General features: G+C 39.1%; 2 protein-coding genes across 3 annotated transcripts in view; both read right to left on the reverse strand.

Moving 5' to 3' along the window:
• The window catches only part of LOC306856926 (RNA-binding motif, single-stranded-interacting protein 2-like), a 59,459-nt gene extending 58,772 nt beyond the window's left edge, over window positions 1-687 (reverse strand). For both annotated transcript variants that reach the window (XR_013783048.1, XM_079396482.1), the window contains exon 1: window positions 485-687. Coding sequence is in view for 1 of the 2 variants with exons in the window: in XM_079396482.1 (XP_079252608.1) it covers window positions 485-556 (72 nt within the window). In the remaining variant the exon portion in view is untranslated. The remainder of the gene's footprint in view (window positions 1-484) is intronic.
• Window positions 688-12,981: 12,294 nt separating this feature from the next.
• The window catches only part of LOC306856767 (low-density lipoprotein receptor-related protein 1-like), a 171,897-nt gene continuing 161,119 nt past the window's right edge, over window positions 12,982-23,759 (reverse strand). The window contains exons 83-90 of the mRNA XM_079396210.1: window positions 21,925-22,095; window positions 20,263-20,424; window positions 19,833-20,016; window positions 18,288-18,386; window positions 17,293-17,363; window positions 17,119-17,212; window positions 15,111-15,255; window positions 12,982-14,547 (exon numbers count right to left, since the gene is read on the reverse strand). Coding sequence (XP_079252336.1) covers window positions 14,407-14,547; window positions 15,111-15,255; window positions 17,119-17,212; window positions 17,293-17,363; window positions 18,288-18,386; window positions 19,833-20,016; window positions 20,263-20,424; window positions 21,925-22,095 — 1,067 coding nt within the window. The 3' untranslated portion in view covers window positions 12,982-14,406. The remainder of the gene's footprint in view (window positions 14,548-15,110; window positions 15,256-17,118; window positions 17,213-17,292; window positions 17,364-18,287; window positions 18,387-19,832; window positions 20,017-20,262; window positions 20,425-21,924; window positions 22,096-23,759) is intronic.

Consider the following 23,759-nt stretch of genomic DNA (forward strand, 5'->3'; position numbering starts at 1 on the left):
TGTATTTTCCCACCGCTGAAAACTTTCGCGACTGCAAAGCAACAGAAACATCAAAGCATCCGCGTCCCTCTTTTGCTGCGACACTGAATATGTTGAGCACTTCACGATTCTAGTCGCTTCTGAATAGTTCATCAACGAGATCTTCATTTTCAAGCCTTTCTCCCGAGAGACATGTTCCATCCTCGCCTACCAAAGTTCTCCTCTTCCGCGGGCAGCTGAAACTTAGGCAGCAAAGCCGAGCAAATAGATGCGTGTTTTAATGTGATTAAAAGCCACAGAACGAATGCAGCTATTATTACCAGAAACATTCCCAACAAACCCCATCCGACCCTGAGCCGTGTTTTAAACGCGCTGTCTCCAGACAATGATCCCGCAGAAGCCTGCAGCTGATTTGTCAAGGACACCGCCGCTCGCATTTGTGCATGGAAAGCCACTGCTTTTGGAAAGCAGCAGCCAAATACAAAGAAGAGCCCGTCTGCGTTACCTTTCTGCTGTTTCTGCTGTTGTATCCGTTGTAGGGGTTGATTCCCGTCCTCGGCGCGACGGAGAGCAGCATTTTTTCTCAGCGCGGTGTCCGGAGCGGCGAGGCTGACGTCAGTCAGAGGAAGTTCAGGCGGGATCTCTTTTTCTTTTTTTTTCTTTGAACATTTTAAATTTGCATACTCAAGTGAGAAATGATACAGGAATATGGACTCTAAAGCTGAGACTCTGCTGAATGCACATTTTGGTAAATTAAACCATTTTAAATCAGGCGGCGCTAAATAAGTTGTAATCGAATTTTTGAGTACATATTAAATATAAGCTTTTTAATTAGTCGAGGAGAATCATAAAGAGAGTAACATGGGTAAATTAATTTAGATATGCCTTGCTTCTGTCCATAGACAGATCGGATTGTGCCTTCATCACTGTATGATTCTATAGTTCACATTGTTTTAAATGCAGGCATATGGGTTACGGGATATAGAACTATAAATGCTTTTACAGAACATTCCAATAACCTTTCAGAACCCTTCCCCAAAACTAAACATTCTAAGAGTTACAGCATTAAATGCTTACAAAAAAAGTTCCCCAAGCACTAGTTTCAGATGACTAGCACTTACCAAGGCAAGAGTTATTTGTTTCTCAATGTCTAATGATAGCATTATGTTTAGCAAGGTAAATAATCCTGATTTCATTTTAGGGAATAAGCACCCTTTCTGAATGCATTCCATACTGATTTCCAAAAGTGTTTTAAAATGTCTGTTGTTAATCTGTCAATACCTGGTGATTTGCCATTTTTAATTAGTTTTAATGCCACATCAATTTATCAATTCACTTTAAGTTCATTTGTCATCATTTGTCAGTTGTTTTCCTCATTCAGTTTTCAAATCTAATCTTTAATGTTTCAAAATCCGCTTTAATATTTGGATTTATGGATTTATTTCATCTTGAATTACTTTTTGATCTGTTATAATATCATTAATCTTGAGATTATTGAATTTTCTTTGCTTATCTTTATCAAAGCTGAAAAGCTTTGTGTATCGATTAACTTTTTTTTCCTTTTTCAATCCACCTGGCTCTTGAACGGATATAAGGTCCACATGCTTTTTCTATAACTCATCTCATTGAGACTGCAATGATCAATGCAGTGTTTTTGGTTATAGTTGTGAATTAACTACCAATACATTTATTTTCTGAAGAAGTTCCTTTTGTTTTTGTTTCATCATCAATGACAAGAATTTCCCATTGATTCATGTTAGAGTTTTTCAATCTCCTCAATGAGAGTCGTCACCTGTTGACAGATTGTAACATTCTTTAACAAGTCATGATTGACCTTCCAAATATTAGGAGAGATTTGAGGTTTAGAGTCTCAAATATTGTCCATTTCCTGAAGGGTTACACCATGTGCATTGACTATACACAAATGTAATATTCTATCATTATACACCAAATATGAACTTCTTTGAAGGTTTTCGGTCTAACCATAATTCAGGAGATATATTAAACTCTCCCCCCATAATCACATTTTCTGATTTATAGATTATTTGTTCACCAGATTACCAAATTCCTCAAGCATTTCTCCATTAGCCACTTTATGATAACCAAAATTACATAGTAAGATGTAGCATATGTCATTATAGAGCCTGCAAACCTAAAGCTTAAATAATACCGTAATTACAGACGAACGTGAAAATCCATGTGCAAAAACGAATTTTTCCAAATTGTTCATCCCTCAAAACAAAACATGTCTCCTGTTAAAAAACGCAATTTTCTTTTTGTTTCGCGCAAAACAATAATTTAACAAATAGTTACACTTATCACTATTTTTCAACCCCCTAACATTCGAAGATTAAAAATAAACCAACTTCCTTCTGTTATACAGGACTGAGCATATTGTCCTTTATAACTGAATATCAAAACCATACCAATTTACTGCATATGAACTGTAGTTTACTAACTTTCCCTAAACAGCTTTATAAGATTATTTCTACCTTTTATGCCTAAATGTTACCTTACTGGGATCATCAATTAAAAATCAACTCTTTCAGTCCATCAGTGAGTGAATAGCCTTCCTTTATTAAGGCCTGTTTCCCATTTTTCTGGCTTCTTACATTTTTGGCCAACTGCTTAGCACAAGCTTGGCAATCTTTGAAAAGTCTTCCTTCTGCAAATGGTCCAACTGAGGAGGGAGGGGGCTCTGGAGGAGGACTTGGAACAGGGAGAAGGTTGAGGGTGGGAGAAACCAGGGAGGAGCCAGGAGCAGAGGAGCAGGAGGAGCCAGATGGGGAACCCAGCCAGGAAGGAGGGAGGGAGGAGCCATGGTGGAGATTGGGCTGAGCAATGGTGTATGCTCATATCCTGCATTGTTAGTTTCTTTCATCATTGCTTCAACTTCTGTGAGAGCAATCACGTCTCTCTGTAACCCTGTCTGGGTCATGACGCCACAGCCACTACAACACTGAAACCTGAAAAAGTACATCTGTATACTTGACAATGCATGAAACCTGACTAATGTGAATAATTTATCTACAGAAAAAAATGTACTTGAGGATAAATTCTCTCAATCCATCCATTTCAATTCAACTTTTATTTATTTGTCTTTTTTTTTTTACAAAAAGCTCTGGTGTATGAAATGTGCTGCAAATAATGGCAGGTTTACACGATTTTCACTCACTGACATATTTTTGAAATCACCGACAAATGCCCAAAATCCGAGGCAAATCGGTGCTTATTTACATGTGTGATAATCATGCAGTGTGTCATATCAAAGACAGCTCATGAAATCAACTATTGACTGATTTTAGCCTAAAACCTTTCACCTGCACATCCATTTTATTCCAGAGTTATGCCTTAGGGACAAACTGCAAGAAGCAAAAACACATGTAAAAATCACGTTACCACTTAAAATCTGGAACTGTACAGATATTCCCTGCTTTTTTATCTGATTGATAAAATTACTTGTGTTACCCTAATGTAGTCAGATTGATTCTCATCTGATATTAAAAGATGAGTAAAACTGGTTCATTTATATGCTATCACATGAAACACACGCAGGTACTTCTCTTTGATAGGTTTAGGTCTAGGTCTAATTTATTTAGGTCTAATTATTCATAAGATTATCATAAATACTTCAAGTTTGACAATTCCTTTCAGTTCAACTTCACAATTATAATTTTAGCATGAATGTGAATGCTGTAATTGGATGTATACGGAATGCTGTCTTAAAACGACCCTCAGCCAGAGAAGCGAAGTGAATGAGAGCTGCTCTGTCCCCGTGGAGACTAATATGGTTTGGGTATAAACAAGTCTAATGCCAGGCAACCCCCTCAGTTATGGGAATTGTGTCTCATAAAATCCACACAAATGAGCTATTGAGTGCCTAAGCATTGTACATGCTGGTTGTTTACATGGTTACAAGCAGCTTAAGTATTGTTTTGGTCCTTCAAATGATATAAAAACAGAATTATAATATGATTAGAAAAATTGAAATTTTCATTGCCTCCAAATATCACAAAACTAACAACTACCATATCACACTGGTTAGGCATTTCACATTTGATTAGGTCATCCTGAGCAACAGAAAACAACCAAAGCAAAGAACAAAAAAATATTCTTGAACTTGGACAATGTTGAATAGTCTCTCTTTCCTGAAATAGGCTACTGTTTAAGTTTATGTAATTTGTCTAATAACAATGCCTAACAATGTTCAATTCAAACCCTGAATTGATGCAATTTCCACCACATTTCCAAATTAAGATCATAAAAGGTCATTAATCTACTTGAACTGCCTCCAGCTAATTTGAACAGTGTGAATATCTGTTCAGTCGTGTATACATACAAAAGTATGCTTCATAAATACAACACATGAAAGAGGAAAAAAGGTCAACCATACATCTTTAATAACATGCTTCACACCTCCTTCTTATATCTCTGTTTAACCAATTTTTAACGTTGTGTATTTTGGTCAAATTGTGCTAAGATGGAAACATGAACCATCATTTTCTAACTGAAAAGGGACTATGGACTTATTTCAAGGCTTACTCCAGTGAGCTGCCTCCATACTGGGTTGCAGTTGCAGAATCTAGTTGCAAAAGCTTGGTAAGATGTTTAGATGGTGACACCTAGAGTTCAAAGTTGAAAATACAAGCAGCAGTTGCATGCTCCTCCCCCATCACTAGCATTAGCAAGCTACACATTTGTCTCTGTGTCTGTGTCTTAGATTTTATTCCCTTGACTCGTGCTGCGGCCCAATGTGCCTACTTATACTACGCCCTTAAAGTATGTACTCTTTTGGTGAAGAGTAGGCAAGCTTTGGGACATACTATCAGGTCACACAACTGCATCTTTAACTGATTGGCCCCCGAGTGTGCCCCCACCCTTCTACGTGTCTGTCACTCAAAAAATATCTTTTGGCTTGCATTTGAATAACGTTGATTCTCAACAAACGGGACATGTGCTGCATCCCTGTGTGCCTACTTATACTACGCCTTTAAAGTATGTACTCTTTTGGTGAAGAAAAAGTACACACTTTTGAGTGAAGAGTAGGCAAGCTTTGGGACATACTATCCCCCTGTCACTGTAAACTGGCCTGTCAATCATCTTGTCACAGTTAACATCCTCCATATTTCAGTTAATTTAACTTCCTAAGGTATTGAAGAGAAAGGAAGTAGCTCGTTGATCTTTAGAACTCAGCTCATATTTTCTGCATAATGATGCATTTAAAAGTTAACGACCAAATGGATGTTTATAAAAGTTCACATTGCTGTTGCAGATGAAATATAACAAGGATAACAATAAATAAATATTTTTTACTAGGTTAAATGTTGATTATTAGTAACTCAAACCCTTTTTTGTAAACCTTTCTACCTAACGGTCGATCGTGCGCATCCGCCACATTTGTCGTTTTTCTAACGCGTTTTATACGTGTTTGCAGTTCTGGACCGAATCCTTCACCAAAGCGCAATGGATTGTGGGCAATTTTAGCCATTAGAGTGTGCACTTATCCACACTTCAAAAATAATATAAAAAATAGTAGACCATCCAGGGACTTTTGGCATACTCTTTTCAACATACTATGCTTTGGGACACACTTATTGTAATCTCACATACTATTTAGAATGGATAGTATGGACATTGGGATGCAGGGCAAGGCTTGACACCATTAGTCCCTGCTGGTAGGAGGATATGTGATTTTCCTCTGGCCGTAGTCATTAGTCACAGGGCCTATCCAATACACACACATGGTGCAAAACTGGCCCAGGTATGAAAAATGCCAACACTCAGTAGATTTAGCTCACACTAAATCCATACCAACATAATGTTGTATCCCGTTATTCATCACTTTCAGGAGCAAGGAAAACATTTCCATCCAGATTTTCAGAATGCCATAGACATTCAAAATCCTTTCTGGAATTTCTGAAATGTGAATTTTGAAAGAAAATTCCAAGTTCCAAAGCGCACACCCAAAGATGTGTATCTGTACTTCCACAGGGGGCTGCACCAGCCAAGCGAGTGGAGAATAAATCACTAAATAAATCTCAACATACTGTGATATTTCTGTTTGCTGTCACCTGAAGAATTGTTGTAATGGTACTGAGGTCCATTCAGAAGAATTCCCAAATCATTATCCTTTACAATAAACCAAATCAAATTGTTTAGCAGAGACAGGCAGTCAAGGAGGCCAAGGAGTCCACAAATGAAGACAGCATTTGATGTGGTAAAGCCATGGTTACTGAGGCAGGGCACAACAGGAAGCACTTTATCTCTGGAGACACACATCAAATGGCTTGACCTCATGTTATCTGATCTTAAAACCGCATCTTCTCCCCATGCTTCTCAACTTTTATATTTGAACAATCAAATAAAAACGGATGCCAGAACAGATTTTATGGAAGTGGAGCTTTCTTATCAAAGGCCTGGCTCAGAACGAATTTAAGAGAAAAAGAATCCCTGTGTTCTAATGCCCATGGATCTAAAGTAAGCAGCTCTCATTGTTTATTTTAGTGAAATAGTTTGAAGGTTGTCTTCAAAATTGTCATCGGAATTACTGTACATTATTAAGAAAAGTCTGGCATACCCAACCACTGCAAATTTTATACGAAGCCTACTCACTTCTCGGTGTGAACTGTTACAGTTACAAAATAAATCTAAAAGTTTACTTTGGTGATGGTGGCTGGCACAGTTGCTGAGGCGATGGCTAAATGTCACTGCCTTAGAATCTTTCTCCTTCAGACAGCTGTCTGTTTTCAAGAAGTCGTCATCTGCTCACCATTGAGATACACTCTCCCTTGCAGCATTTTGGTGAGGACAAAGCATCTTGGATCATTGCATTGCACGAAAGCTTCTCCTGCTCCAATGAGCTCCCAGATGGACAGATTCTTGAATTTTTTGGTCGTCTGTGGTTTCTGGTCAGAGAAAAGATGGATGTTTCTGACTGTGGAAAAGTTGTTTTTAGCAAATACGCTCCACTTTGTACACTCAAAACAGTAGTTGTGACATTGCTCCTTTAGGTTAGACTTATTTTATTTATTGACAGGTTTTATTTTATTTATTTGTATTTTTTTGTTAGTTTTTTCTTTTTTCTTTTCTCTTTTAATTTTCTAAGAAACCCCCCCCCCCCCCCATTTTTATTACAAAATAAATGTCAATTAGCACTGTTTTATTCATACACTTTATTACCTGAATAACGACTTGAAAGACACACATAAACCATATTGTCGTGTGTTTATTGCCTTCATGTTTCATCAGTCAAAACGTTTCGGCTTTTTATTCAGCTTAGCTGCAGCGATAGCTGGGAGCCTTTAAATTATTACTTCTTTGAGTCTGTTTTGGACTTTCTGCATGAGAGCATTCTCCAGCTTTAAGTATAAATGAAATATAGGGTGAGTCTGAAATTGCATACTGTCTAAATAGGTAGCACATTTGAATTTGAACTTACTTCGCAACCATTAAAAAAGTATGTTCTATATAGTATTAATTTGGGTAGTATGTATGAAATTCGGATGCCATGTCAGTTACTATCACATGTTCTACCAGTCAGTTTCATCACTACCATTCATAAATCCTTTCCCATGGCCTCATGGGATAGTAAAGTATCCACTGACTGCACACTTCAGAATCCTGGCGGAAGGTAATTCAGGAATTTTTCTTCTACAACCCGAATTCCGGAAATGTTGCGACGTTTTTTAAATTTGATTAAAATGAAAACTAAAAGAATTTCAAATCACATGAGACAATATTTGAGCTAAATGAGCTCATTTCAAATTGAATGCCTGCTACAGGTATCAAAAAAGTTAGCACGGGGGCAACAATGGCTGAAAAAGCAAGACATTTTGAAAATATTCAGCTGGGAGAACATCCAGCAACTACTGAAGTTAATTGACATTAGGTCTGTAACATGATTAGCTATAAAAGGGATGTCTTAGGGTGCTTTCACACAGAAAGCAGCAATCGCACTCGGGTGCACACCAAAAGCGGAGCAAACAAGCGTACCAAGACCTCCTTGAAGAGGTGGTCTCGGCACGCTTTCAAACGAACCCTGGAGAGGTTCGTTTGTGGTGAGAACGCGATCTGACCTCAAACAGACCCAACTGCAAAAAGAACTGCGCATTTTTGGACTAAACCAGCTGCCGTAGTCAGCTGCGTTGTGCATTATAGGACGAGGAAGTGCTTGTTGACAGTTGACAGAGTTTGCAGTTTAGCATGGCGGCCGCAGACAAACTTGGGGTTGTGAGGAGGTGCGGAGCCTCAAAATAGCAGTGTGCTGTCTGCTGCATTTTACTCCTGGCTTTGTTTACTTTCCGCACGCTCTTTCTGACCAATCAAAAAGCAGTTTAGGGAATGCGTTCAAAGACACATCTAGCCAACAAGTGAAGCGGATGTTGTCACGTGACTGAATTTTGGTTAGTTTCAGCTGGTTCGGACCAGAGCAAACAGTGTGGTGTGAAAAGGAACCAAAACATCTAAAAATAGCTACAATGTATAATTTGGGACAATGCAAAACCACATACTTCAGCTATTACAACAGCATGGCTTCATAGTAGAAGAGTCCGGGTGCTGAATTGACCTGTCTACAGTCCAGATCTTTCACCTATAGAGAAGATTTGGTGCATCATTAAACGAAAAATATGTCAAAGACGACCACGAAATCTTCAGAAGCTGGAAACCTACATCAGGCAAGAATGGGGCCAAATTCCAACACCAAAACTCCAGAAACTCATAACCTTGATGCCCAGACGTCTTCAAACTGGTTTGTAAAGAAGAGGAGATGCTACATCATGGTAAACATGCCCCCATCCCAAACTATTTTGAGACCTGTAGCAGACATCACATTTGAAATGAGCTCATTTTGTGGCTACAATTGTAAAATTTCTCAGTTTAAACATTTATGTTATCTATGTTCTATTGCGAATAAAATATTGGCTCATGTGATTTGAAATTCTTTTAGTTTTCATTTTATTCAAATTTAAAAAACGTCCCAACAGTTCTGGAATTCGGGTTGTACTGTTTTTCAAATACTATGAATTTGGACATACTACTCTTTAGGCATACTGTGTTTCGCATATTATATAGTAGGGCAGTATTTGATTACAGATGCAGCGATACACTGCATGAGAGTGTTTGCTATTAAAGTCACATAGAATTGCCTGATGATGGAATTGCAGTTTTCCTCAAGGTGTTCTTTAAGGTTACGGGGCTGGTTGAATGGCATAGCCTTCTGAACACATCTACATTTTCGTGATAGTGCCTAAGGCGACATACAACTCTGAAATCGTACCCCCTCCTCCTTTAGCTATTGGGCCAATTTTCCCTATGGTACTTTCATCTTCATTAGTCATTATAGGCTACTATGGTCTGTATGCATGACAAAAGGTCAGCCCAGCTGGTATTGACAGAAGCATGCTGTGAATTGTACTAACCAACAGTACCTTTCTTGTGGTGCAGTAATTCTGCTCCATTGGTATTAAATTCTGAATACCGTATGAAGGTGTTTAAAGTAAAAAAGTAAGTAAGTAAGTCGTGACGTATTGTCAAGTATGGTGACCCATACTCGAAATTGGTGCTCTGCGTTTAACCCATCCAAGTGCACACACACAGCAGTGAGTAGTGAACAAATCCACACACACACACACACACACACACACACACCGTGAACACACACCCGGAGCAGTGGGCAGCCATGCTGCAGCGCCCGGGGAGCAGTTGGGGGTTCGGTGTCTTGCTCAAGGGCACCTCAGTCGTGGTATTGAGGGTGGAGAGAGCGCTGGACATTCCCTCCCCCCACCTACAATTCCTGCCGGCCGGGGGCTCGAACTCGCAACCTTTCGATTACGAGTCCGACTCTCTAACCATTAGGCCACGACTTCCCCACTTTGGCCACTGTGGCAAACTCTTTGACAAATGGTCTGTAGTAAATTGTCAGACATCATTATGGCTATGGTCACTCTCAAATCTTCTACACCCCGTGGAGGTTACTGGCAATGACAATCTTTGTAATGATGTGTTACAGGTAAGCCACTTGACAGTGGAAGAGGCAACACTTTCAGTTTAACTTTTAACTAGGCCTGGCATAAACACCTGTGCCAGGCGCCAGAGCATTTCCTTCACATCCATACTTAGCACAATGACATTGTCTAAATAGACAAGACAGATCTCTCACTGCATTCCAGCCAAGACATCATCTATTAAATGCTGGAATATCACTGGGCTATTACAAAGGCCAAATGGCATAACATTCTACTCAAACAACTACAAAATGAAGTTCAGACTGCCAAGCATCTGAACTCATCTTCACTTGCCAATACCCGAAGGCTAGATCTACAGTCCTGAACCATTTCACCATATGAAGGGTATTCAGTGTTTCTTGGATTCTTGGAAACGGGTAAGCATCTTTGATGGTGTGTTTGTCCTTGGTCCATCAAATGAGGTTTCAGTAGTGGACCTGGTCAGGCTTGAATGTGATGTTACACTAGGTTGGTGTGACTGAGGTCTGCTGGACCTCTAGAGCTATGGTTCCCCAATCCTGGTCCTGGAGAACCTCCAACACTGCTAATTTTTGATGTCTCTCTTGTCTGACACACACATTTGAGGTCTTGGAGTCTTTACTAATGAGCTAATGAGTTGAATCAGGTGTGTTTTATTAGGGAGACTTCTAATATATATATATATATATATATATATATATATATATATATATATATATATATATAATTTAATAAAAAATACAATAATAATAAAATAATCAAAATTATAAACTCCATAATGTGACGGTGACAAAATCAACACTCCCCAAAAAAAAAAAAAAAAAAAAAAAAAAAAAAAAAGTCTGATTACAGCAGTACTCAAATGATCACTTGTTTTATGAATGAAAGCACACTTCCTGGAATCACAAAGCGCAGGATCACGAAAATATCGCAAGAGTTGAGACTGAGGTCAAAAACAGACACACAAGAGGACAAAGAACAGTACAAAGGTATAGGAATTAACAGTTTTTAATACAGTCAATTAAATACAGTCTTATCATTAATTAATACTATAAATAAGCTTCTACTTATGTGGCCATATTACACCATGAACCTTCCTCCTGGTCCTTCTTTCGAAACTGATCCCATTCAACTCAGAGTCTTCGTCATTACTGATCCTATCTTCTTCATCACCAGTTCTGTCCATCACAGTGTGTTCTTCATCGTCACCAGTCCTGTCCATCACTGAGCCCGCTGGGGTCACCACTGCGTTCCATCCCGGCTCCTTCCCTTAGGCTCAACCGTTGTCCTCACTTGCACCGTAGTCAATGCAGTCCTCAGACACAATGGCTACTCTGCAGCCACTTTTCACCGAAAATTTGCCTTGGTCTCCTGATCCTTCAGTGTCACCGGATCTCTCGGTCCATCAAACGCCACATGGGTCTCATCATCTCCAGGTTTCATCTCAAGGTTTCCACCTTGGCTCCTCCCTCGATAAGTTCCACCGTAGGTTATCTCCCTCATAGCTATCTCCTGGGTCGCTCTAGATCTCATTGGCCATCATGGGTCCTTCCACCATCCACTTTTCCGTGACTTCTTCCACTGTCATTGCCTCAATGGGTCCTTCCTTTATCTACTCCTCCTTGGATTCTCTGGTCTCCTGTCCTATCCACTCATCCACCTCTGGATCCACATTCTCAACCAGTTTACGGTGCATGGCCGCACCTTCCCAGAGGGAGGCATTATGCCACAGTTATGTTCTGTTTCTTTGTGTTTTGGTACTGTCTTAATGTTTGACCGAGTTTCATAGTCTGTTTTATTATATTCACCTGTGTCCTCATTAACTCAGTAGTTATTTATAATTATTAAGTAGTTATTCTTATTTATACTCCCTGTTTAGTTTATTTTCTTTGTCTGAATGAATGAGGCATTTATGTAGCTCTTTATTATGTACTACTGTACACCCAAAGCACTTCTCTCTCACGGTAGGTACATCAGCGCCAGTGCACTTACCACACACCAGCTATAGGTGGAGAGGAGAGAGAGATACGGCCAATGGGTATTATTTTTAGGAGGCCAACATTAATAAGGGCCAGTGGAGGGAATTTGGCCAGGATGCCAGGGTTACACACTATTTATGAGAAGTGCCATTTTAATGACCACAGAGGGACGGGACCTCGTTTAAGGTCTCATCCGAAGTATACGTAGAGTCCCTGTCACTATACTGGGGTATTAGGACCCACACAGACTGCAGGGTGAGCACCCCCTTCTGGTCTCACTAACATCTCTTCCAGCAGCAACCTAGTCTTCCCAGAAGGTTTCCCATACAGGTACTGACCAGGCTCAACCCTGCTTAGCTTCAGTGGGCAACCAGTCTTGAGCTATATGGCTTGAGGCCATTTGTGTTATGGTTGTGATACTTGCCTGCTTATATTCGGATCTACCTGTTGATATTATTAAATCTTATTTGGGAAACTTTACCTTCATCAGCATCTCTATATCCCTTTTGTGACAGCTGGTGCCTGTATACTAACGAGTGTCAATTAAGTGTAAATCAATGTGAATAAATAGGTCTAAGTAATTTCACAGTGACCATACTGACAATATACTCAGGTGGCCATTTCAAGTCATATAGCTCTTATCTATAAGAAATCTCATTTAACTTTCTCATTCATCTAATCACAAAATATGCCACCTGCCATGCTTGCTCGCAGGCACTGGAGTTCTGCATATAATAACCTGTCTTGTAAACGTCATGTGATTATTTAATAGTCAGGGAATGACAACACTGATGGTACCACAGGAATGCTCACAGTCCCAAGCCCTTCACAAGTGATTTACGATCCTGAAATTTAATGTTAAAAATAAAAGTTTCCATGCGTTTTGTACTACAAAAGTTGTCATCTCTCAACAAAAGATCAACTGAGGATCTTGGCATTAGTGATTCATCTGAGATGATGAGTGCACTTTTGATTGTTTTTTTTTCTTCTTACGTTTTACATCACAGCTAATGATTCTGACAAAATCAGCATGTCAGCAACAAGTAGGACAATATGGATTTACTGAGGAAAAAAGTTTACATTTTAAAAGTAAAAGCAACATGATGTATGGCATATTTCAGAGGCAGATTACAAAAGACAAGATGAAAGTGTGTCAATATTAGAACACATCGGTTTTTCATTTTTAACTGTGACATTTTAAAAACAATTATAAACAAGTGTAAAAATGCACTTTCTTCTGTCAAAAACCCTCTTCAGGAGTATGTGCAGCTTTAAAGGTGCTCAAACGTGTCACTACAACCAATGCATAAATGTGTATTTGATTGATTTGGGATTTCCTCTTTATTTCAGCTCTTTATTTTCTACAAGAATGTTCTCTTTCAGTGATCCATGCTTTACTTCATTCATCTGAAAATAAATACAGTACCAGTCAAACGTTGGGACACACCTACTCATTCTTTACTATTAACCTAAAATCAAACTGAAGTATGGGAATTATGTAGTGACCAAAAACTGTTGTGTTGTCTAGATTCCAGCTCTGCACACTATGTTCATTTTTTTATTCTTCACTCTTAATTCAAGCAATACTGAGGGAGTTCTCAAATGTGCTGGACTCCTGGTGGCTGCTTTTCTTTTACCATCCTTTCTAACTCAACGTTTCATTTTATTTTTAACCATTTTTTTTTTTTTTAGTTTTGTAAAGAGATTCATAGATAGGCACAATTTATTGTTGTCTATAAAACTAATTTCAAGCAGTTAAGCAGAAGCCTTTAGATCAAAAGGTTTTTAAGAAAACATTTCTGTCAAGTGTGTCCAAATCTACAACACTGACATTCTCACTTAAAAACAAATTGTTCTGTAAAAATTGTTCTGTAATAAGCATATGTAATATTGCAATGGTTTGGATCTGTGCACACGAAATCGATTATTGTTATAAATAATTATGAACTGGGAGTAGTAAAACTGGCACACAAAATTGATAACATCTGATTGATATTGTAGTAAATTTGAAGCAAACAACACTGGTTCCATGTCAAAGTTCCCCTCTCCACACAGTCAAACATACAATTGGCATTACTGATGGAACAACATTTTTCTCTATACATCTCATACAAAAATAAAAAATGTCATTGTTCCAATCTCTCTTTTTTTCCTTCTTTGACTCCATATTGCACAGAGGTAGTGGCTATTAAGGTAAAGGGGAGGTGACCTAAAAATTGAGACTGCATCATCTTGTTAAAAAAAAAAGTATCTTTTGTTGTTGTGATGTTTTGTTGTGACCAGAGGAATTGTAAAAGAACAAACTATAATACTGCAATCACATACAAAAGTAGTCCTTCATTTTGTACATTTTATACAGTGTTAACACTTAATCATTGATTTTCTTTCTGTTTTTTTCTTCTTTTTCTGTTTTTCTCAAAAAGGCAAATGGTATTTTCCATGTATGGACCAAACTGATGGACAGTCTAAGCCAGGGGGTCCACCAGGGGCTCCTCGTCGCCCCGTGATAGCAGCTCCTTCTTCTCATCTGTACTGGCCAGGGAATTGCGGCTGTTGTGAGCTCCCATGTACAGAGTAGCATACACAGGATTCGTGAAGTTGGTTGGCTACAAAAGAAAAAGTTAGAAATACATGGATCAGACCGATTCTTTAGCTCAAAGACCACCAGCTGTGCTCACCTAGTTCACCTAGTCAGCATTGTGAGGCATCGTATCCACACTCCTGACAGAAAGATTGTTCCAAACATATGCTGCCTTCAAAGACTCCTTGTGCCCTCTAGATGGTGGAAAAGTAGCTGTCTATGTAGGCGGTAGTGCTCTTTTGTCTTTGCATGAAGGTAATTATTGGATTCATTTTGCCGCAAAGTATTGCTACAATAATAAAAAGTATTTTTCAAAAAATACAAATTTCAAAGTCACTGTATTCCTAAGTGGTCCATGTAATGTTTAGTAACGCAAATAGTCAATTATTGCCATGAAAAAAAAATCTCTAGAGAGAAAGATAATAGGGATTTCAACTCCCAGAACTCAATCATAACAATAACTGTGGCTGTAAGAAAATCTCATTTTATGAAATGGATGAATGGAATTTGAAGTTTGCTCTTCTAGACTTGTTTTAGAGTAGTGAAATAAAGCATAGACATCTTTCACAATACATGTAATTTGCTTACCTTGTCAGGATCCAGAGTGAAGTCAGCATCCAGCAATTCTCCAACGTCGTCATCTTGCTCTCCTTCATAAATTTTATAGGCTGGGTTTCCAATCTCAACATTCATAGCGCCATTTGTCATTCTCTGATGCTGAAAGCCTTTGGCTCTGCAGATACACAATACACAGTTTTTATTCACAGGAAATGAGCTTGGGGTCAGTATTACACCGTACAAAGCAGCAGAGGGAGAAATACGGCCACAACACAGAGGATGCCACTAACAGTCACTGGAACAACCTAAAATGAAGCACCACCATCATAAACCCAGCATTTACCAAAATACATAGTATATGTGTATAATCTTTTTGCCTGTAACCACAATTTTAAGTCAACCAACTTGATTAGAAAATTCTTATCCTTTATTAATTTACAAGTACAAAAGTATGTGTATAAACAAGGTTGGGCTGTATGACTATAAGACTTTAGTTCATCTTCAAAACACAAATGAAGATATATTTTAATGAAACTTGAGATATTCATGTACCTCCTTTGAATGTCCTTACACCAAAACAGTTCATAAAGACAGTTTGAGCATTCATTTTCCATATTTGATGTGCTAAATAAATGCAGTATGTGTGTTGATCAATTTTATGTGAATAAGAATCTAAATTAAATCTGTTTATCATGTAAAGCGATCGTATCTCTTAGGAAGAGACATAACTCGATTCATATGGATTATTTGTACAATCTCTATATAAATGTTTGGAAGCTTGAAATTTTGATTGTTTGGACTTTCATTGGAGGGACAGAAATCTCACAGGTTTCAGTAAACAGTTGTGTTTCAACTATGAATAAAAGTCTTATGGGATTAAGGGCGAGTAAATGATTTTAGCTGAACTAACCCTGTAATATACATTAGTTCAATTAAATTAAACTGATGTGTGGTCACAGACATATATTTATTGATGTATTTAACTACAGCTTTACATGTGGTTTGTTCAGTAATAAAAAAGTCAATTATATATATATTTTAAAGTCTTTTAAACGAAAGTGTTATGCAAATGTCAAGTCCAGTTTTATACAAAGCAGCTTTACAGAAATAAACAGGACGAACAGTGTCAGTGTCACAAATGTCTTCAGCTGACAATCAGAAATATCAATTTTGATTTAGTTCAGTTATTTAGTTAGCTATTTCAATAGTCAAGTCCAGTTAAATCTAAGCTAAATCCAGCTAAATGCATTTTATTAAATATGAACTGAAACGGATTGAAGTGAAGGTTTGAGGGATGGTTCATTTGTTATGAATAATCAGATATTTTACATCTATCAAGTTCCCAATAAAACAAGATTTCTTTTCGACTGAAGAAAGAAAGACATGAGCATCTTGGATGACATGAGGGTGAGTAAATTATCGGGACATTTTTATTCTGGAAGTGAACGAATCCTTTAAGTGAAGGCCATCAAATGGCCACATTATCTTGATAAACACTGGATTTTGAACATGGCGCACGTTCAACAGATGCAGTCCTGCTGAGAACCGATCGCAGATAAACATACGGTATTACAGCAGGACCGTTATGGCTCTGTTGAAAACAATACGACAAGTTCTCACGGTCAAACACAATTGGATCTATTTCTTTGTTCTCGGTAACAGATTACCACCTGCTCATCTGAACAAGGCACAAACCACTTGTAGGGTTTAGTCAGGTGGTTTGACAGAGGTATGAAAGAAAGAGATCGGATGAGACCATGAAGACAACAAGAACACTTGGACCACAATTCTCCAAACCAGCGAGAAAGATGGACAGAATGGGAGAAAGACAAAATAAAGACACAATGGACAAAGACCGTTACCGCGGTCGTTTGGAGCGGGGTTTGCCAAGCCTACGGAAAAGAGCAGATGCGGTTTACCAAGAAAGAAGGAGAGAAAAGAGGCGTTTTGGGATGGAAAGTTGCTTATATTTCAAATTCTGAACAGTACAACACTTTAGAGAGAAGTACAGAAGTACAACTTTTATATAAATACTCACCCTCTCATTCTTTTTCTGTACCATAATACTGCTCCTCCAATCAGCAACACCAGCAGTATCAGTAAAACTAATGGAATAACTATTGAAGCTGTACCTAACAGAAACAGATGTTATTATAACAAGTATTATAAAGACTTCGGGGAATATAGCTGTTGAATTCAAAAATTGACTTACGGCCGCTGGATTCAGCATTTACATTGGGAGCAGGATTCTCACAGCGATGACCCTCCCATCCCAGAGGACATCTATGTGAAGAAACAGAGGAATTGGAGGATGAAATGGCAGGATATAATGCGGTCCCCACACCAAGCTTTTTAACCCACCTGCAGGCATCAACTATGTGAGTTATGCCTGGTGAGCTGGAAAAGAATAAGGGCCTTAGCATCAACCCTTGGGGTACCCCAGTGGCAAAGGTGCATATGGTAAGCAATAAGAACCCGTCCAGTTTACAAGATGAGACATGTCGTACAGGTAGCATACAAACCACTAAAACGCTAACAGAGAATGCCAGTCTCTGCTGGTCTAGAAGTCAAAACTCCGTGCTTGATAGTGTCAGACAGACTGATGCATAGAAATAGCATGCAGTATGTTGCAGAGATTTGCTACAACATTCTAACCAATGATTTGCTACACAAACTTGATTGAAGAATGGAAAGCAGCATCAACAAAATGACTAGTTTTCTAGTCTGACTGACAGAGGACAAGCAGCACAGCTTTAGTCACGATTGGAAGAAATGCGGTTTCATATAGCAAAAGCCTGGAAATTGGTTTTATTGTTGGAGTATTGGGATTATGCATGCTATCTTCATTTGAAGTAACCTTGTAGATTGAAAATAATTTGGTGGTGAGTGGTAGAGCATATGATTGCGTGTTCAAGTGGTACTATTGAATATGTTTAGTTTATATGACTTGCAGCACTGTTACCTAAAACTATAAAAAATTATTTTCAGTAACTAATATAAAGATGAAAAAATAAAATATAAATATTAGAAGAAAACTTAAACTTGAAAAACTAAACTGAAAAAATTAACTTACTAAAATTACTAAAAATAAAATGTAAATAAAAATAAAAGGCAAACTATTAATATATTAAAAAATAATTACTAATTAATTAATAAATGCTATAATATACTACAATATATAAATATTACTAAAATAACACTGCTTACTTGCACTGTGGGAGGTTTGTGGCACTAAGAGAGCACTGCCCATTAGCACAGTATCCTTCACACGTATAACAGCTTGGCTGGATTCTGCCACTTGTACACCTATAACACACAGTGAACATATGTACATCAGTAATATAAAAAACACAATACAAACAAACAAACAAACAAGAAAACAAAAAAAGAATTATGAGTCAGTGCCGACAGCCATGTGGGCATCGCGCCGACATACAGTGTCGTTGCGCTACGGGCATCCCAAGTTTGAATCCCGGCTCAAGGACCTTTCCCAATCCCGTCCCCCTCTTACTCTCCCATGCCTCTTCCTGTCAACTGTGATCTGTCCTATCATAATAAAGTAAGAAACACGAAAAAACATGAAAAAAAAAAAAGAAAAAGTAAAGTTGCCAACCATCAAGGTGCGTCTCAGGAGAGAACAACACTGCTGCAGTGCAAAAACAGGTGTTGTTTTTAACCACTGTGAAATGCCTTTGTCTCAATATGGCAGGAGAGGGTTTGAAAAGTAAGAGGATAATGTCAGCTCCAGATGTTCCAGTGGTAACTCAGTTTTCCAAGCATCAAATCGATATCAACTATAGATGCAACTGAACAGCAAAGCCTTGTTGCAGATGCTGCGAGAGAAAAGATGTAGGATGCCCTTTTGGGCTTGTGCAGTGTATTATATAGTGAATTAATGGGGCTAATTTTATTTTATTAGTCGCTTAGTTGCGTAAAAAAAAATACAGTAATACAGTACTTGGGCAGGACATCCAAATGCTCGCCTATCATTCATCGACCTCAAATATGACTTATCTGAAAAATGTTAGTAGCAGAAACTTTACATGGCAGCTCAATCAAATGTTAACCTAAAAATGTGCGCTGTTCAAGTGTCTGTGCGGAGTGTGGAAGCTGAACATCGCTCACTGCAGGACAGATCTCTTTTTGAATAAATGCCTGGAATAAGGTCTGTGCCAAGATATTTTCAGAATTTTATGCTATGTAATACCTCACTCGTAATTTTAACTTTACGTGTCTTGAAAAACACGGTTGTTAACAGGTGTCTAAACAGGACTACAGAGGATGTCGAGGACATGCAAACCCATGTCCTCACTAGTCAGTTTCACAGCCTTGTTGTGTTTACATTCACACTCTTGCAAACTATCCCAAACTTTCAGGGAAAGTGTTTTTTAAATACTGGAAGAGTTGCCTAAAGCGTACTGATGGTAATGTTGAAGTCACGTGACTGTGGTGTGGTTCATTTAAATTACTTCTGGCAATTGCATTTAGCCTTCAAAATTAAAACAAGTTGTGTTCATTTGTAAATATTATAATGATGAATAAAACAAGTAAGAATCATTTGACCAGCCATCACTTGCTACAGCCATTAAGGCGTGATTATAAAGGGCTTCAAGATTGGCTACACAATAGCCATTTAAAGATGTTGAACGAGCTAATTGAAAGAGAATCGAGATTAAGAAATTAAATAGATCAATTTGAATTCTATGTAGCCCTAACATTTGTATATGTGTACTAGAGCATGAGATTGTGTACCTGCATGTAACGTCTCCATGCGGCTGGTAGATGTTGGTGGGAATACACTTTCCATCACGGCAATAGTGACACTTGTCCACTTCACAGTTGTTGCCGATGAAGCGTGGAGGGCAGCGGCATTGTCTCGACCCATCACTCGACTGCATACATGTCCCTCCATGATCACAGAATGCATCACATGTCCCTGTTAGAAGCAGGGGACAGTGATTAACATCCCACTTCATCTCGGTTAGTTTCTTCATCATGGCTTGAAGATCACCTTTAGACCCTATTCACACCTTATATTCTAATGCATCCCAGCACACGATGAAGGGCCCTATTCACCTTTTTAATTATCCAATGTTTGGGTTTAAAATGAAACTCTTGTCCAGTGGATATGGCTGAAATGGAAAGACTTAAACAATTACAATTTTTTTTCTGTAGTACTTACGATATTGGCACTGGTCTCCCAGGAAGTCTGCAGGGCAGCTGCAGGTGGGTTGGTTTCCACGATTAACTGTGCAGTTTCCTCCATTCTTACAGTAGTTTTCGCATGTGCGCTGGTTACAGTTGGGTCCTGTGAAGCCAGCCAGACAACGGCAAGTCGGAGCTCCTGAAAACATTATAAGGCAAGTTATTTTTGTTTTATTATTGTTATTATAACATGATATTCCTTTTGCACGCTAACAATCTTTAGCCACCATTACTACAAACATGGAAGTGGAGAGATTGAAGAGTCAGGTGAGACCAGAAGCAGGTGAGCAATGTCTCTCAGGATTCACTGATATGTTGTACAGCAGTGCTATGTAAGATTAGGCATGTGAGAAGATATTTAAAGCCCATATGGTGTTCCCTTTGAATGGGAACTCCACGCTGCGTCCCCTAGAGAGCGCTTTTTTGGAATGTCTTCAGCATGAGTGGTGTCTGAAATATGAGTCTAAACACGACAATGAACTTGACATTGGCAGGCGGCAGCCCATGACGTCACGACAGGTGCACCCGAGAGTATAAAAGGGCACCTGTAAAAAATGTCATCCTCTTTCTTTTCTTCAAGGAGTCCGCTTGTTTGAGTGTGTGGTCTAATCAGGCAACTATGGGAAGCACTAGCACGGTGAACTTTAGGAAGTGTGTTCAGCCGTGTCAGCGTTTCTTGACACCTGATGACACGCATGTTATGTGTGTTATGTGCATGGGTGAGGAGCATGCACGCTCAGTCCTTGAGGGGGCTCAGTCCCAATTGCGTGCATTGGGACAGCTTTTCTTTGAGGATGCTTCGCTCTCATCTGTCCCTTTTCTTGAGGGAATCGGAACAGCCATCTCTACCCTGTGGTTCAGGACCTGCTGCAGTCGAGGTGAGTAGGAGACTGCAATCGTGGGGTTCGCAGGTGGAGCTTGCTGACAAGTTCGAGAAAGGTATGAGTATTTCTCATTTGTCGGTGGCGGGCGACAGCAAGCTCACGTCATCTGACCTGGCAGCGAGCGCGTTCCTCGCCTCAAGCCAAGATGAGCAGGAAGAGGCTGTTGAGATCATGATGTCGACGATGTCTCTGAGCACTCATGAGCTGTTGGATGTTATGTCTTGCGCCACGGAAAGATTAGATCTGCCGTCAAAGCGCAAGAAGCGTGAGCCCCCTCTTGGTCGCCTCGATGAACGCTTTTTGTCGGGACATAACCGCCCAGCTTGTACGAGTCTTCCCTTTCTGCCAGATCTTCACACTGAGGTGCGGGGAGCCTGGGGAAAGCCATATTCTGCTCGCATTCATTATTCACAAGCAAACTATACTGATGTGGAGGGAATGCAGGAATATGGATATGCGTCGATGCCTCCGATTGAAGAGACACTGGCTAGCTATCTCTCGGTTGGTGAGGTATCCGCATTGAAGACGCCGTCTCTGCCAACTAAGCCATCGCGTGTTACATCACGGCTGAAAGGCAGAGCATATGCTGCAGCGGGTCAGGCTGGGGCGGCTTGGCACACAATGGCCGTGTTGCAAGCCTACCAGGAATGTAATGTCTTGAAATGTCTTCATGTTGAAGAAATGTCCATGCTCTTTCCCCTTCTCAGGGAACCATGGTTACATGCATAACCTGAGATGTTTTTGTGGTACTGTACCTGTGGGTGATGCGGTACACGTTCCTCCGTTCTGGCAGTACTCTCTGCACTGGTTTAGCTCACATCTCTCTCCTCCATAGTTGGGCTGACAGCGACATTTGGGTTGTTTTCTGGCATTCAGGACACAAGTTCCACCATTTAAACACAGCAGATTACAGGTGCCACTCGGAGCTGAGGGAAGACAAAGAGACAGATAAAAAGAGCTTGTTTTATAAGAGGTCAACCCAAGTGGACAATCCATTTTATTTCCATAGTGTGACATTTCAGAGTAAAACTTGATATTTAACCAGATAGCTATTTTTTGATGGATAAAAGCGGGTGCTACCAGTCAAACCAAAATTATGCCAAACCAATTAGTTAGTTTGCTAAAACAATACCTAAAAGGTATTTTGCCACTGGATAACATTATCCAATAACCCATGCAGCCTAAGTGACCTCATTGGAAAAGTCATCTCTACCCCAACATTTTCTTTCTTTGGGATAACATACACAAATTAATCATTAATAATATGACCAAAAATAAAGAAATTTCAATCAATCTGGAGAGGTTTAATTACATGCTGACTTTCTTGAAATAATTTCTTTGACGAACGCATTGTCTAAGTTGGTGGACATCAGTGAATTGACATTTCTGAGCTGTACTGTATGAGCTACCGCAGTGGTTCCTAATCCTGGTCCTGGAGAACCCCCAACACTGCACGTTTTTGATGTCTCTCTTATCTAAAACACACTCAGACTGCTCGTGACGACAGTGTGGCAACAATATATAGTGATATTCTGAATGTTACTCAGAAAACAGGATACAGGAGGTTTAACTCATTCGAACTACTTCTGCTTAATGTTACACTGTTAGATATGCAAAATAAATCTCTCCTTTGCTCTATACTGTGTATAGACCGCCAGGGCCACATACAGATTTCCTAAAATAATTTTCAGATTTCCTCTCAGATCTATTAGTTAATGTTGATAAAGTGCTAATTGTCGGAGATTTTAACATTCACGTTGATAATACAAATGATGAGTTAGGACTTGCGTTTACTGACCTAATAAACTCTTTTGGAGTCAAGCAAAACGTCACCGGGCCCACTCATCGTTTTAATCATACGCTAGATTTAATTATATTGCATGGAATTGATCTTACCGATATAGATATCGCTCCGTGTTATCGTCCGGGCAGAACTATTGTTCCAGCCAGCAAAGACAGATTCACAAATAACCTGTCTGATTTATCTCAACTGCTCCGTGTACCCATAAATACACATGAACTAGACGAAATGACTAGCAACATGGGCACTATCTTCTCTAATACATTAGAAGCTGTTGCCCCCCTCAAATTGAAAAAGGTTAGAGAAAAACGTACTGCGCCATGGTACAACAGTTATACCCATTTGCTCAAGAAAGAAACTCGTAATCTTGATCTTAATGCTGCGTTCTACACTATAGACCATGACATACTCAAAGATCGATTACAAAACTATACTGCTATTCAAGGGCAGGCTTTAAGATGGTTTAGATCCTACTTGTCCGATCGCTACCACTTTGTTCATTTAAATGGGGAGTCATCTCAGTTATCACCAGTAAAGTATGGAGTACCACAAGGATCTGTCCTAGGTCCTCTGCTATTTTCAATATACATGTTGCCTCTTGGTAATATTATTAGAAAATACGGGATTAGTTTTCATTGTTATGCTGATGATACTCAACTATATATCTCAACAAGACCAGATGAAACTTCTAAACTATCTAAGCTAATAAATTGTGTAAAAAATGTAAAAGATTGGATGACCAATAATTTCCTCCTATTAAATTCAGATAAGACAGAGATATTACTTATT

Source organism: Barbus barbus (genome assembly GCF_936440315.1).
Source record: "Barbus barbus genome assembly, chromosome: 37".
In the NCBI taxonomy this organism is placed as follows: domain Eukaryota; kingdom Metazoa; phylum Chordata; class Actinopteri; order Cypriniformes; family Cyprinidae; genus Barbus; species Barbus barbus.